Consider the following 16,450-nt stretch of genomic DNA (forward strand, 5'->3'; position numbering starts at 1 on the left):
GTTCAATCTTCCGAAACGTGTTTACGGGTTGCAAAACTGCTTGCGTAGAACATACCCCGTAAACTAAAACCGAAAAACGGAATATTTGAAAAATCATCATCGCGTTCGGGACGCTGCCTAGATCTTCCCGCGCAGACCAACGGCCGCGCTGTACGGAATATTTGAAAAATCATCATCGTGTTCGGAACGATGCCTAGATCTCCCCGCGCAGACCAACGGCCACGCTTGGGGCTACAGCCGCGAGCTTAGAATTAGGCGAGGATGGTCGCGCATAGCTCAATGAGGCGTAGGTCCGGCCAGACACGACCGTGATTGCTGCTGCCGCTCCACCTTGCTCTACAGATGAAATTGATACTAGCTTTAGATTGATTGCAGCTGCTAGCTGCAGCTCTTGGCCACGCGCGTATGCAGCTGGCCGCGCGCGATGCAGCTAGCTTTAGATTGATTGCAGCTGCTAGCTGCAGCTCTTGGCCACGCGCGTATGCAGCTGTGCTATCGGCCGCTCGTATGCAGCCGCTGCGCAGCCTGTCCGCCACCGCGTATTAATAGGGGTCGAGTCTAAAAATTTTCGGGTCCCTGAAATTTTTTTTCGCGCCGACCGGCGAGTTCAATCTCTGTTCTGCACCACTTTCGACCCGAATCCGTAAATCGGCCGAAAAAATATAGTTCTAGCGTGGTTTACGGAGCTCTGCTAGAGATGCTCTAACAACTTTGGTGCACGGTGCACCTAAAATGGGAAGGTAGCTCTAACTCTGCTCATAAGTTCAGGCAATCATTACATGGAAAGAAAAGATGGATCCATTTCCTAACAATGCTAGGTCATCAGCATGATATGAAATTGACTTGGATCAGTTATAGTTCCTTTTATGACACTGGTACGGTAGCAGCGCAACGGTCTACAGGGCCAGAACAATTCAGATACAGCAATGGACGAACCACAGATGTTTGGGCAAGCTGTTTCAGTCTTCACTAATCACTACAGGCTACATCTGCTACACTAGATTAACATAACTAGGTTTACTCCAGTGAAGCACTATCTTACACAATACCACGGCAGAGTTGTAATAAGAAATCCGTTCAACACTGTGAACTGATATCAGAGCTGCTGCACAATGTTACTCTTTTGCTGTTTCTCTCGCCAGGGCATACTTAGCCAGAAGGCCAGAAAGCTGAAGGAACGACCCAACACCATCACAGATCCTCATGTGGGCAAATCCAGTTTCCTGTGTAAATAAACATGAAATTTTAGCCCACACAAGATAAACTGAGAACAGTCAACCACTTAAGTAACAGGACTGTGTTTACCTTCAGGAATTCAAGCTTCAGATATTCAGCCATGTCATAGTTCTTGACAACACGGAAAAGGGTAGTGATTATGTCAGTAGGAGAGTAGCCCAGATCATAGAGTTGCTTTAGGCCAGAGCAGGCCTCATCAAACTTTCCATCAAGTACATTTTTCACTATATTCTTGACATGTAAAGGATGTGGTTGGTCGCATACCTGAACAAATTCATTATTACTGTTAACTGAAGAAAAAAAAGCAGAATTTAGATGATGCATGGTGATATAACTTGTTTTGTACCAACCTTGAACACATTTTCTTGATTAACAAAACGAAACCCACTAACTGTAGCTTGCAAGTTGTTCAGAGCTTGTCTCATGTCACCATCAGCAGTAAAAATAATGGCTTCAAGACCTTCTGGCACATAAGGGACCTTCATTGAACAAGAATAGATACATTAGACATTTAGACCTGGCACCCAGGACAAACAGACAACATATCCTTTAGGGCTGTTAGATCAGACCCTAGTTTCAAGGTTTAACCAACATTCAGGTAATACGAGCAAAATATCCCTAGTGTTGGCATGATCAAATGAGTTTCAATGCTGCAAAATAAAGAAAACATTGAATTTTATAAGGCAGCCGGGTGTTGCCTGCTGGCAGTCTTTCAGGTAAAAAAGTGCCTTGAGGTCCCATACTAATCATCTTTTTTACAAGACATATTAAGTTTCTCAATCTAACAGCTCGGTCTATTGAAGAGCATTTTAGGATGACTAACAGGATATGCACCTGTAGACTCAACCAATCGGAGCATCAAGGTACATTCAGTAAACCAGTAAGGCAGGTACTTGTTAAAGCTAAGTTAACTTATCCTGACCGGACAAGCTCAGGGTGTGTTTGGTTGGCCTGTGGCTTATCTGAAAGCTGATGTGAGCTGTGTGCTGTGGAAAAGCAGTTCTGGGCTCTGTGCTGTGAGAAAGCCCCAAAGCCATCTGGCAGCTGTCTGAATTGTGGTTGTGAGGATATATGTCCGTAATACCCCTGTCTGAATTGTGGTTGTGGATGAGAGATTGTTTACAAATTGTTTAATGGACTTCATTAGAGGTTGATCTTGCCATGAATAGTGTTGTTGTAACTAATTGATCGATTATCTATAAATTATTTGATAGAATTCCTGATCAATTGACATATTATCTTGTTAATTGTTATATTGACTTTTCTGACTTAATTCACAAAATGTTTAAAACCATACTTTGCATCCCGTGAGCACAAGTGCGAATCCTCAAGTTTGGTCATTTACAACATACTCCCTCCGTTCTGAAATAGTCTACATTCTAGTCCCAAAATTTGTTCTAAAATACTACTCTACATTCTAGCTTTTAGTCAGCAGAAATACTACTAATAAATGCAATACTAGTTTGTCTCATTTTTCTCTAGAATGTAGACTAAATTAGAATGGAGGGAGTATGTGCCTAATTAAACTAAATGTCTTAACTTCGACAAAGCAATCAACGATCAGCTAGTATTCCACAGGTCCAAACAGCGTACTCTCCCATGGTGGATCTGCAGTGAGGAACGGAAGGGGACAACCTGGTGTTGGAAACAGTTTGGGACAGTGGCAGGATGCCCCTCCTCCAGCTCCGGTGTTGGATTTGCAGGAAATGTCTTGAGGAGCAGCTGTAGAGGAGGGCAGCGGCCGTCAGTAGGAACTGATGTGGACGATGACGACAGTCGGGGAGGAATCAGAGAGGAGGTAGAGGTTGGGGGAGAAACCAAAGAGGAGGACGACAGCAGCGGCAGTCGAGCGAACCAGTTTTCCTAGAGGTGGCACCCTTTCTCGAACTGCAGTGACGTGTGGCGGCGGCGAGAACAGAGGCTGACGCGAGGGATGGCAGCGAGAAGCCTAACGCGAGGGGTGGAGGCGGAGGGACCTGCTACAGAGGCGGGGCCAGCTGGCATCGGCGGGGGGAGCTAGCCGATGGTCAGGGAGAAGGTGGCGGGCTGGCGGCGCCTAACCCTATCACGAGAGAGGGACTGGCCAGGGAGATGCCTCGTGAGTTGGGTGGCAGGAGGCAGGTAAATTACCACAACTTTAGGGGCAAAATCGAAAGGACTCCAAGCCAAAGCCACAAAAACAACTCCTGGCGTGCTTTCTCCCGTGCGCTATTTTTCCGGTGGCTTTCCGTTTGTGTGTTCGATGGGTTTGCTGTTTGGTTGGGCTTATGGCTTATAAGCAGAGAAAGCCACCGCAAAAGCCCAATCAAACACACCCCCAGTGTGTGATTTTCTGACCATCCGATTACAGGATCGTAATCAGTTAACAGTAACAGACTAACATTCACTCTACATAGATTAGTTACAGTACAATCACAAATTGATTTGGAAAACAGCAAGTTCTAGAGCAAGAACACTCAAGTAGCATAAAACATTTATCTGGGCCAATTACTTAACATTAGGGATCAGGAGCATTGATGGGTCAAATATCATATCGGCAGCAAAGCCTAGAATTAAGAGCTGTGGTGAAGCCACAAAATTATGTAATGACAAAAGGAGGACACCGGCAAATATCACTTAGTTGATGGTAATTGGTATTCATACCCTAAACTGCAAGCTACCTATCAGCACTTTGCATTGGCTCTACAACTAGGAAATACTTCTTTATAATACCACAAATTAAGCTTCTTTATATAAGTTACGCCATATCTCTTGTACAGAAAAAGGCTAGTTTTATTTTCCTTTAACTGCAGAACAGGACAGTCATGTGCATGCTCTTATATAAGCTCTAATCATATTAATGCATGTACATCACAGTCATTATGCACATATAAGAACCACAGCAAAAGGTCAAAAGTGAATAGAAGAGGATATTTGAAATAAATAAAATTAGAAGAACAAAAATAATACAGACCTACATATGCAGGATTACATGTCAGAAAGGGGCTTAAGATGGATAATATTTAATGGGAAAGCACCTTAAAATGGACCGTAGATTAAGGTAGATAAGGTAGATGGGAATGCTCATGCGATCTTTCCGTAAGGGTTTTAGACTGCTCATAGTGGGGGTAACATAGGTGGTAACATCACACGTCTCAAGGCATTTTGGTGACATGGCATGGCAATAAAAGAAAAAAGAGAGTGAGGTGGTAACTAGCTATGTTACCATAACATCACACATCCCAAAGCAATATGAGTCTACAACATAATTAATGACACATTGCATGAAACCACATCTAAGTTACTACCCACTATGGAGATAGTAACTTAGACTAGCAACATGACATATGTTACTAGACTAAGTTACTCTCCACTATGAGCAGCCTTAAGTGGTTAAGACGGATACCGATGGATATCAAATATATAAGTCCAAATTAGGTAAATGTTTTGGATTATTATGGCGATATGAATGGAGCTGTTTAAGTACACACACTTCTAAGTCCTTACGATTACAGGGGCTAACAAATTACCTTCTCAGCTGCCACCACAACCATAAGGCGGCCAAGGATCTCCTGATCTGAAAGCCTCGAGAACCGGACAATAGCGCAGCGACTTTGGATGGGTTCAATGATTTTAGATGAAGTATTGCACGCAAGAGCGAATCTTGTGGTGTTGGAATAGATCTCCATGGTTCTTCTGAGTGCTTGCTGCGCCCCAGTTGTCATGCTGCACATAGCATGTGTTAGTCCGAACAGAAACTAAAAAATAGTTACCTATGTCGGTAACAACAATTCGATCCATGATTTGAAGCCTTCACAACAACTGCAGATTCAAAGTTGACGGTGAGTCTCTTTTTTATACCTTGTGTGTTACTATTATAATAAACTTTCTGGTGTAATATTCAGGTGAAGTGTATTTTTCTTGGTGATGTGTACTGACATTCTGGGCCTAGAACAAGACTCTGCAGTATCCCCTGCCTATATGGCAACCTATAGCTAGTTCGATGATGAACTAGCAACAAGGTCACTGACACATCCTACTTTCAATTCTCAGGTAACTGCCGACCACAAATCAATCCGGCTCCGGGGGTGGCATTACCTGTCAGCCTCGTCCAGTATGACGATCTTGTGCCGTCCAGGCGGCAGCGTGACCTTCTTCTGCGCGAACATCTTGATCTTGTTCCGCACCACATCCAGCCCCCTGCAAACGCACAGATCGACCATCAGTACATCACACAACCAATCCCTACACACAGCCACGAGCCGACAGTGCAAAATCAGGTCACGGCGGGCGGCAGCAACCTGTCGTCCGAGGCGTTGAGCTCGAGCACGCCCTCGCGGTAGCTGGGCCCGAGCATCTCGTGGGCCAGCGCCAGGATGCTCGTGGTCTTCCCGGTCCCCGGAGGCCCCTGGAAGGAAGGAGAAGGTGTGAGTTTTGAGGTGTCCCGAGGATGCGCGCGGAAGGTGTTCGAGGAAATGGCGCTTACGGAGAGGATGAGGTTGGGCATGTTGCCGTCGCGGGCGATGACCTCGAGGCGGCTGACGGCGTCGGAGTTGCCGACGACGTCCGCGACGCGGCTGGGGCGGTACTTCTCCACCCACGGGATGTTGTACGTGTCGGCGGGGGCCGGGGCGGCGGCGGCGGCGGAGGAGGCGGCGGCCATGGCGCTGGGCTGGGTTGGGTTGAGCCGAGGGAGGGAAAACCGCGCGGGTTGTGGAGGGAAAAGTGGGAAAGTGGGGGAAAATGCCCGGCCAGCGGCGCGAGGGTTTCGTTTCGGCTTAGGGCATCTCCATCGGCGAGCGACCGTTTTCTTCCGCCGTGATCGGAAATGCGTCTGGGCTCTGCTCCAGCGGGGCGACACAAAGTGATCGGCCCGTCCGCGGAGACGTAAACCTGGGTCAGGTTTGCGTCTCCGCGAACGCTTGGCGGATGAGGCGAGCGTCCTCAATTTCTTACCCGGTCCCGCAAGTCAGCGAGAGCAAAATCGACCGCTTCTACCTGATTTCTTTTTTCACCCTCGTTGGTGCCCTAGTGCGACGGCCCCGCCCCAATCCCCGCCGTCCGCCGCAGTACTCGCCACCGGCACCGTTGTCGCCGCGCGGGAGAGCAGGATCGTACTCGGGGTTGGGGCTCCGGCGCGAACCTGCCGGCTGTTTTCGGGCGAAACGTTGCCGGTTGCGCCGCCCTTCCGCGCCGCCCACGACCTGTTCGACCTATTCCTTCTCGTTTTTTCGGCGCGATTTTGTGCGCGTGTTGACGTCAGAAACCCCCTGGCGGGCAGAGACGGTCAACACGGTAGAGCCGGGAACAACTAGGGCTGCGGCTGGCCCCAGTCCCTCAGAGCGACGGCCCGCAAAGCCTCCTGGTCGCACGCGCCGATGCCAACCGCAAGGGCGTGCCACCCGACCTATACCTGGTCGTGAAGGTGTGGATGATGCCTCGCTTAGTTTCCTGCAGAGGCACACACGTAAACGTTAAATACGAGCCTCGATCGGCTCTGAGTTATCCCGTGAATCGGCTCAAAGAGCCGATCCACCCATGATTCGGACGGGGTGTCCGAATATATGGTGGTCCCGCTTGATCAAGATAAAGCTAATGAGATCTACGACGATTTAGGGTTTTCACCGCATAATCGGATCGTCCTACTCCAGGTTAGGCCTCGCGGCCACGCACGGTGATCGTAAGCCGATCCTAAACAAGGCCTAAAAACCAACACGAGGTTGATCCCGGAACATCCCGCTTAGGGCCAACGAACGACACCCTACGTGCCGCCGGATCCTCCCCCTTGTAAGGCCTAACTATTGCGAGATATTAAACTAATCCTTGTAGAACAAGAAGCAATCGTAACGGATCAGATCTACTAAACTATGATCAAGCGGGTGTCGCCCCTACACCTAAGATAGGTGTAAGGGCGGCTAGACATGCAAGGGTTGCACTACGAAAGCATGTAATATGAAGAACAAGGCTAACCCTAACATGTCTAAGATAACTACGTTGCTCGCCATCAAAAAGGCTTCGATACGAGCAACGCATGAACAACGTGGGCAAGCTTAGGCCGCCTAGATCGCAAGATGCGATCTAGGCAGCATGGTGCTTACCGGTAGAAACCCTCGAGACGAAGGAGTTGGCGATGCGCCGAGATTTGTTTGTGGTTGAACGTTGGTTGTTTATTCCATAAACCCTAGATACATATTTATAGTCCAGGGGACTTTCTAATGTGGGCGTGCACCAAACCGTGCACGAGTAAGATTCTAACTTCTAAACTGAGATGCGATCTAATATGTTACAGATACACGGGCAATTAAGCCCAACTTGGTAAAAAAGGCCGATTCACATATTCCTTCTATATATATTTCTTCAAGCCCATCTTGATCGCGGCCCACCTCTGACTCGGTCAAATTCTGGTGATAACAGCGCGGCCATTGATCAAGAGTTCGTATCGACGCAGATGGACGCGTGGCATATGGTGGAGAAGTTCCGCGCGGAGATCGTTGACTCCTCTTCGGACGACGAGTCCGATCATTCGGCGCACACATTGGCAACTACTGCGGCCTCCATGATCCACGAGTTCACCTCAAACCCGGGCCGCAGCACCGGGGCTCGTGAAGGGGCACTCGAAAACTCCGCGCGCAACGAGTGGCAGGGCAGGCCCGCCTCCACAAGGACTACTTCCACCTCACCAATCCGATCTTTCCGGAAAAATTGTTCCGGCACCGATACAGGATGTCAAGGGACCTGTTCTTGGTCATTCTACGGGGCGTCAGGAACTACGACCCCTACTTCCAATGCAGGCCCGATTCAACATGTGCGCTAGGCTTCACCTCCTACCAAAAATGCTCTGCGGCTATTCGCATGCTCTCATATGGAATGGCTGCTGATATATTCGATAAGTATCTTCGAATGGGTGAGAGCACTGGCGGAGCTTAGTTAGGGCCAAACTGGGCCATGGCCCGCCCAGGATTTTTGCCAAAAAAATGTTAACCCTATGCATCTGAGGCCCAGCCCACCATCAGTCAATGTCTCTCCCTGTACGAGTCGACTTGGCCGTCCATTGGAGGTCGCAACTGCTGGGTCCAACAGTCGCAGCTGCTGAGCGATTCAGAAATCTAAAGGTATGATTGCTGCACCTCCATGGGCTCCTCACAGCGACCTGAGAAGGTGAACCGTCCGATTTGTGCACAGGCTGGCCTAAAATCAATCTAAACCGTTCGTTCCTGGGCAGCAGCGTGGCTCTGATTGGTGCGGAACACGCGCCCGATTTTTACCTGTCGATCCATACCGCTAGCGAAAACCATGCGATGGCCAATATCTACCCGCGTCTGGCTGCATTCGGGTCCTACAGTCGGTCGGGCCCGCGCGGCAGTCGCTGTGGGTCGTTCTCTGGGTCGCGCTCGTCTCGCGCCAGCCGTCCAAAATATCTTCTCCGCGTGGGGTAGATAGGGGTACTTTCGACATTTCATCAGGGGTCGGTGCGGGCGGCTCCGTGGCTCGTCCTCCCCAATGAGTCTTCTCCTTGGTCGTCGCCCACGATTGGGTTGCCCACGACTGCCTCGTCCAATCCCCTCAAACCCTAGCTCGTCCCGTCCCTTCCTCTCCATCGCCCCTCCTCGCCGCCACGCCCGCGGCCACACGCGCCACCACCGTCACATCCACGTGCTCCCCGCTGCCAGCAACCGCCTCGCTGCACGAGCGGTAGCGCGTGCCTTTGGACTGGTGGTTGGCGCCGGAGAGAGCAGGCGGCGTTGGAGGCGGAGGAGGAGCAAGCTGAGGACGAGGCAATCGCCTCGCCGTGGGAGCAGCAGGTGGCGTGCGCGCCAATGGACAACCGCCGCCATCCTCGTCACTCGCCGCCCAACGACGACGCAGAGAGATGGAGGAGGAGGTGGTCCTCGTCGCTCCTCGGTGCCCGGGCTTCTCCGCTGTGCACGCCGCCGCGATCCTCGCCCTCATGGAGCAAGAGAAGCCGCCAAATCCTACCAGAGGGAAACGCCTAGGTGAGGCTCCTCTCCCACATCCTATGCTTGTGCCTCTTCGGGGGCGGCACCGCCGGTGGAGCACGGCTGCTAGCTGCGGCGGTCGCCCTCCCAACCAGTGGCGTAACAGCCCGCGCTTATCCATATCGTCTTCGTCAAGCCGCCCGTGGAGCACGTGCCGCCGAGACAGTTGCCCAGGGCGAGCGGGAAGTCGGCGGCGACCGGCCCTGGCAAGTCTGTGCCCTCCCCTATCCTCTCTCCTCACTTCCTCCAACTCTGGACCAGGTAGAAGGAGCTCAGCGGCCGTACGTGTAGCGTGGGAGCTGCGCCATTGAGGATTCGTGGGCCACCGAGGCAGTTTGCAGCGCCCCGGTCACCGCTGCACCCTCCCAGCCAACGAATAAAAGGGGCGGCGCTGGGAGGAGACATAGATGGGGGAGTGGAAGCAGCTCGCGGCATGCGAAATTTCGTGGTGGTCCTGGGTGGAGAGGGGCGGGAGTGGAAGTGCCTCACCTGGTTCAGCAGATAGGGAAAGTGCGACAGCTTCCTCGACCTCCATGTCAGGTTCGTCTTCCTCTTCCCACTCTCTCTATTTATCTCCATCTCTCTGTAATGTCAATCTCTAGAAGATTAGCTCCTATTTTTCAGATTGAAAGTGACATAGACATAGCTGCCTGAAGGTTTTCCATGCTAGCAATTGCTAGAGTAGTTGTCCTTTGTGTATTGATCTATTTCTGCATCTTATTTTGTGGTCGACATTGCTAACTAAAAAGAAGATCTCTAAATAATTATAGCTGAATAAAATTACAAGTACAAATTTGGGATGAATATTCCTTGCTTACTAAAAAGAAGAGCTATAAATAACTTTTGCCGATTTTTTGGATAGGTCATAATCTCTGTTAGAAGTATTAATCTTCTTACTAAAACATTTTCAATTTTTTTGAAAGCTTCACCTTGATATTTTTACTTTTGTTATTATGGTGCAGGTGGATTATCTTGAAATTTTTAGCCACTTGATTTACCTCATGAAGGCTAAACTATATCCGTGCATTTTGTTGCTTGTTTCAGATTCATGGAGGCAGAGGAATCTATTGCGGCGTGAGGTGGCTGTGTGAGGTGGCTAGGTGATGTTGCTAATTTTGTATGTTTACGCCATTACTCTCCCCGTCCTTGATCTCATACGGCTACTCTTCTTCACCTCAGATTGTATTATTTTCTATCCTAGCCAGCAACCGCGGTGATCCAGGTACCAGTGATGGCAGTGCGGCGCCGGATCTGGTGGTTGATGTTGTGTATGCCCGAGGACAACACCGCTATCCGTCTTCCCGCCATCGTGCTTGCATCAACAAAGCTGAGTGTACGTCCATCTTAGGTTTATCTCTCTAGCTTTTCGTTCCTTGATCTTTCTCCTCTGCCTCTGATTGGGTATACGGGGACGAGATAATTTGTGAACATGCAAATTTTCCCTAAGCAGAAAACGGTGGTAGGTTGCCTTTCATCCGAGCTGGAGAGAGCATATCCAATTTTGATCCAAGTTGATCTGCTGTGTGATGTGCTAAACTGAGAAGTGCTTTTGTTTTTCCCTTGGAGTTTGCAACCTCTCTACCTTGCACTCAACGGCTCCACCTTGCTCATTGGACCTATTCGCCGTTGTTGAAGCTGATTGAGATTCGTCTCTGAACATCATCTATTTCTATGCATATTTTTTTATTGTCAGAGACAGCCAACATGTGAAAGAGGAAACTGAACATCAGACAATCTCAATGCGTGCATTTGTGATTTAATGAAATTAAGAACCGAAAATTGGACCCTTTGTTTGAGGTAGACGAGGTAACTCTGAAATAATACAACTAGGAACCACTGTCATCTTCCTGATTTTCCTTTCCATATTATTTGCAGGCTTATTTTCTAATGAATATTTTAGAAATTACATCTCCCGGCAATATTCTCATATCTATAAATTTTATGTCAGGAGCATACAAGCAAGACAAGATCAGTTAATGCCCTCCAACAACTAATGCAGATGCTTACATGCCTTGGATTTTGAAACGACAAGGTATTCATACAATGCTTACTATCCCTGTGCATATCATCAACGTAATATTACCATGTATATTGATGTTTTGAGAAAATGAAGACTGGGGTTTCCTACATGTTGTCAGGTCGAGTTTAGATCTGCTAATGCACATGCTGACATGAAAATTGAAATATACATGGGGATTTATTAATATTAATTTAAGATATTAATATGCTGCATAGTTAGAGGTTCATCACATATGGTCAATAGTTGGCCTGACGAGTGTAACTTTTGGCTTCAAATTTTTACTTTGTGAGGCTCTGCATTCAAGTAGTGGAATTGACTCATGTTATGTGATGGATCCTCTTAGTTCTCGCATTTAAAGAAGTGTTATGGTTGGCCTGCCTGGCAGCGCTTTGCATTCTCTACAACATGATAACAAATATAAGTTGGTGTAGGACCTCTCTTTTTATTGATATATGCCATGTAACTCCTTTTGTTGATGCAATATTCTGAAAGACTATTTACAAGGTTTTGTTCCCTGGTGGAGTGCACTCAATTATCAGATATGGATATCATAGAGGGTTATTGTTCAATCCATGGATACAATCAACATCCATGATTGGAAGAGAATGGTAAGGTTTCGACTTCCATTACAGAAATCTCATTTGCCTTTCTCTGGTAAGTTTGTTGGTGATGGACACCATTCTTTGTTCTACTTATGTTGGCTACAGTTTGCAGCACATTTGTTTTGCAGTCTATCCTTGTTCCTTTACAGTTTGTGAGAGGCGCTATAGTCAGGTAGTATCCTCCTTGTAAAAAGAAACATGTAGCTATTTGATCTATGAAAGAAAGCACATTACAAGCTCCCCATTTTTTTAGAAAAGTTTCTTAGTGGAAAGAGTTCAGGAAATTGGTTAATCATAGTCCCTTGGCTGAACCGATAAAGAGGATATATTTGTTAAAACAATGCCCCCATTGATATAGGATCTGGGTTGCTAATTCAGTATACTATAGCATAGATGAATCATCTTCCATTAATCGATACAATGATACAATTAGTAGAGCTGTGCAGTTCAGCTTATTACTTCTATTGCTGAGTAATGTTGAATTGATACAATGATGTCTATAATGTTAGAGTTCATATAATGTTTCATCAGGTATGCATGATCCTTTTGCATTCAGTAATCTACTTTGATTTGGTGTATGGCCTGTCTTGGAGCATGGTGGCATTGTTGCCAGCCGACAGAGTGGTCGAATGTGTATGTAGGCGCCCGTATTTGTTTCTACAAATAAAAATGACCCAATTGAAATGGAGTATGCAAGCATATATAGTACAATAAATACAGCACAAAACTATTTATCTCACTACGTAGTGTTCCTGATCTTGATCTCTTATTTGTATGACTGTACTTGCTTGGTTTTATTTCTTCAGTTCCAACTAATTGATTTATGTCTTCTTTGTAGTTGTTCAGAGTAGTTGGCATGGGAGATGCCAGCAACTGGCCATGGCCTCTGCTCATAGGCTCGCCGGAGACAACCAACATTTTCACAGTCTACTTGACGTGGCCAACATCAAACACTGCTATGACCGGCACACTACTTGGCGTGGCCGATGTCCCAGCTAGACGAGGATAGACGAGATGCCTTACCTCTTTTGCTACAGAATTAGGTATAAACTCTCTATTTGACTTTAATTGTCATGTTTCTGAAATAGCTGAATTGGTTCTGGATTAGACTTATTTTCTTTGTAATTCCAGTAATCTTCATTTAGCACCTTTCTGTTCTTGCATGAGGATTGCTATAAATTTACTGGGAGCATAACAGATACAGAGTGTTTTTGTAAACCTGAGATGGGGAGAACATAAGATGTCAATCCAAGAAGGATTATCCTCTCAATTACTTTTCTGATATATTGTCTCAATGGAAAGAATTAGTGATAATGCCTCTCCATGATACACCATCAGATTATATCCGTAATAACCGTCCTTCCCAATCAACTCACTGAACTGATACTTCTATATATATAGTCACATGCTTTAATATGATGTGGCATACACCATCATTTTAGTCCTATGATTGTAGAAACCCATATATATTATTTTAGCAATGCAGTAGTTATATTTCTTTCATTTTTGGTGGACAGATTGGAAAAAAGGTGATTGATTTCTTTGTTTCACGTGATGAATTGTCGTATTTTTTCATGTTCATTTCATTCCTATAGGCCATGAATCATCTCCTCACCACATTAGTCACATCGATGAACCAACCATTGCGAGCTCATCCTTTTTTTGTTTTCTCTGTACCAGTTCTAGATATTTATTCATTGAATTGCAATTTTCCTTATGTTGCTTTATCGTTTTGTAGATGGTTATATATATAGGAGAAGGACCAGAAGATTAAAGAGCTTATTAAGTGTTGAGATGATTTCATAGTGGATGTCTCCAATGCAAATGGCAAGGTCTAGCAGATAGTGGATGTCTCCAATGCAAAATTCAGAAAGGTACTACACATCTTGATCAGCTCACCTTGACCAAATCACAGCTTTTGGAGGTCCTCTCTGGAAGATTGAGGTGCAGCACCCACTAGTGCTGCTCAGCATTGGTTCTAACATGGGTGAGCAAATGGAAATGTCTACTAAATAGCTGAATCATCACATTCTCTGGTTAGGAATCCATGATCTACCTTCTTTTGCATGTAATGTCTATGATTAGAAGGAGGGTAACATGGTTTTCACTAGCAAGTCATTTGATGGATGCATCCTTGAGGATTTCCCCTCACGTAATTCGGTGTGATTTATCATGCAATTGATAGGGATATCCTTTTTCACCATCTTTTTGGTTGAAAGATGTCGAATGGAACAATGACATGACATTTGGATTGGATTGACTTGAGACAAACTCTGCAAGTAGTGTTTGATTATCATGCTGATTTTTTGTAGCATTGGGTGGACATACTTTCCGTGTTGTCATAGGAGGCAGTGGTCATTTAGAAGTTCATTCTGTCATGATGCTCCTATGTGCCTTTTCTGCTTGCATAGTCTTATGCTAAATTCTCTGAAATGTGTAGGGTGGACTATGGCAGCACGTAAGTGATTTTCAGTTGGGTCTTCAAGCCAAGACGAGCATTTCAAATTGTGCCATGTGGTGAAGATTTCTAGCGAAGTCTGCCAGGACCACCATTCAAATTTAAGCACTCCATCAGGTCAGCGTTCATATGCTTATTTTCATCCTCCAGAATAAAGTTTTAGTATTGCGTAAGATTTTTGTATCTTATTATTCACTGTTACACGAAGTCACGAACAGTGATTTCATTTCATTTTGTGTAGGTAGTCAACTCAGGTTACTAGGGCTCTAATCAGTGTTCTTTCTTAATTATGATAGCAGTTAAAGGAAGCCCACTCACGTTATTGATAGGAGAGAAATACGCAAAAATCTGTCTTTTATGTTCAAATTGAGCTGCATAAACACTACACATCAGATGATTGTCCAGTTACGGCACCAAATGATCTGAATTTCTTTAAATCAAGGAACCTCTAGATGGCTTCTAAAATTTAAGATGTAGATGTTAGATTTCTGTAAAACATGGTTTAGTGATGTCATGGCTTTAGTTCCAGCTGTGGTATATGTTTCAGTGTCGTGGTTGCTAAGAGATTCTAGCATTTTTTTAGAGAAAGAACATGCAAAAAACGTTTGCATATATTTTCGTTGAGGGAAATCGTAAATGGATACATGAGTATATGTGCCAAAGCACCTACAGTTCACTCATCTGAGGAAGCTTGATTGCCTTCCTTTGTTCTATTTTAATGAGTCACTTTATGGTTTCTCAGTTTTGAACACAATAATTCCGTAGAGAGGTAATGCGTGGTTTTACTAAACCAGTTGCATTATAGCTCTCACATTAAGACTACAATATTTCATGTTTTTATATATTAATTGTTCAATGGCTAACCCTGTTTTTTTTAATTTGAAATTGAGTTATAACATACTCATGTTTTTGTGACTTTATTAAAGTGAAATATCAGAGGTACTAGATCATTTGCTTGGACCCTTGCATGGTTTGTTGAAGAACAGTTTCTTTGTACTCTTTGCTTTTTCAAAATTTGCAAGTCATATAAGTACTGAGGTGAAGTTTGTTGCTTGCAGAGCTTATATAGTGGTATACCCATGTCACTTGAATTGATATTGTTGCATACAAACATAGCTGGCCCAGGTCACCATTTTTTTTATCGTATTTCAGGATGTAACCTTATCCTGACTTATATAGAATCGTTAGTTTCAAACAAGAGCAAGGTACATAAAGGAGCTCAGGATGTTCTTATTCACATGAAGGAGCTCAAGATGCTTAGGATTCTTCCTTTTTACCTGTTTTTGAGCATGAACCATGTCCTCTTTGACAATGAGTTAATCTTGAAATCCATGTTTTCCTATTGGATAGTCTACTATTGCCATTTTTTTTTGACATTCCTTTAATTAGGCTGCATGAATGCTAGGCATGGAAAACAAATAGTTGATTCACATAACACAGTAAAACTAAGGACGATGTCATGTTTGGAGTGCAGGCTACTTGTCTTTTTTAATCATCTGCATGTTTTATTCATTTTTCTTCATCACGTTTCTTTTTTGTTTTATGCAGTACATTGATTATTAAATAGATAGGGATGTGGGTGATAGGGTCAGCGATGTAGGAGCTGGGCTGGTCGCCGTTGTCTCCCAAGACACCCCTCACACCTTGCCATCTCAATCTCCTGCCTGACCACGAGGAGGTCGTGCCAGAAGATTTTCTCTACGACCCTACCTTGCTCAACCATGCGATGCCGCGCGGCCACTTCTTGTTCGGTACGCCCTTGCCCTGCTCTTTGTCTGATGTAGTGATGGTTTAAGCAATGGCTGCATGCTTCTCTACAAGGGGTGTCTATGGTGAACATGTCCAGAGTGTACTTACAGTTTTCATAGTTAATTTGTTTAGCAACAACTTTTCCGTGAACATGTAAAATGGTGTTTTGGAGCTTATTTCAAATAATGAATCTTGAAAATGTTGTTCAAGAAACGAAATATTTTTCAAAATCTATACCATAGGAGATCTAAGAGTTTACTCTACGGGCCTGTTTTCAGTTTTCCTGGATAGATGTATCACTTACTGCCATATGACAGCCATAAATCTCCTTGCCATCTAACTGTTGCTTAGGCTGCTTATTGTAGTGTTGATTTTGTACTCAGTTTTTCAAATTCAACTTCTCATATAC

At 45.5% G+C, this 16,450-nt stretch overlaps 1 protein-coding gene across 1 annotated transcript; it reads right to left on the minus strand.

The window, feature by feature from the left end:
* Positions 1–828: 828 nt before the first annotated feature.
* On the minus strand, positions 829–5,878 carry LOC124675214 (replication factor C subunit 4). The gene is made up of 7 exons (XM_047211282.1): positions 5,702–5,878; positions 5,517–5,623; positions 5,314–5,415; positions 4,746–4,941; positions 1,587–1,715; positions 1,306–1,500; positions 829–1,223 (listed from the first exon to the last, which is right to left on the minus strand). Exons 1-7 carry the CDS (start codon positions 5,876–5,878, stop codon positions 1,116–1,118), a joined length of 1,014 nt encoding a protein of 337 aa, XP_047067238.1. The 3' UTR covers positions 829–1,115.
* Between the last annotated feature and the right edge of the window lie 10,572 nt (positions 5,879–16,450).

Source organism: Lolium rigidum, chromosome 7, assembly GCF_022539505.1.
Source record: "Lolium rigidum isolate FL_2022 chromosome 7, APGP_CSIRO_Lrig_0.1, whole genome shotgun sequence".
Taxonomy (NCBI): Eukaryota; Viridiplantae; Streptophyta; class Magnoliopsida; order Poales; family Poaceae; genus Lolium; species Lolium rigidum.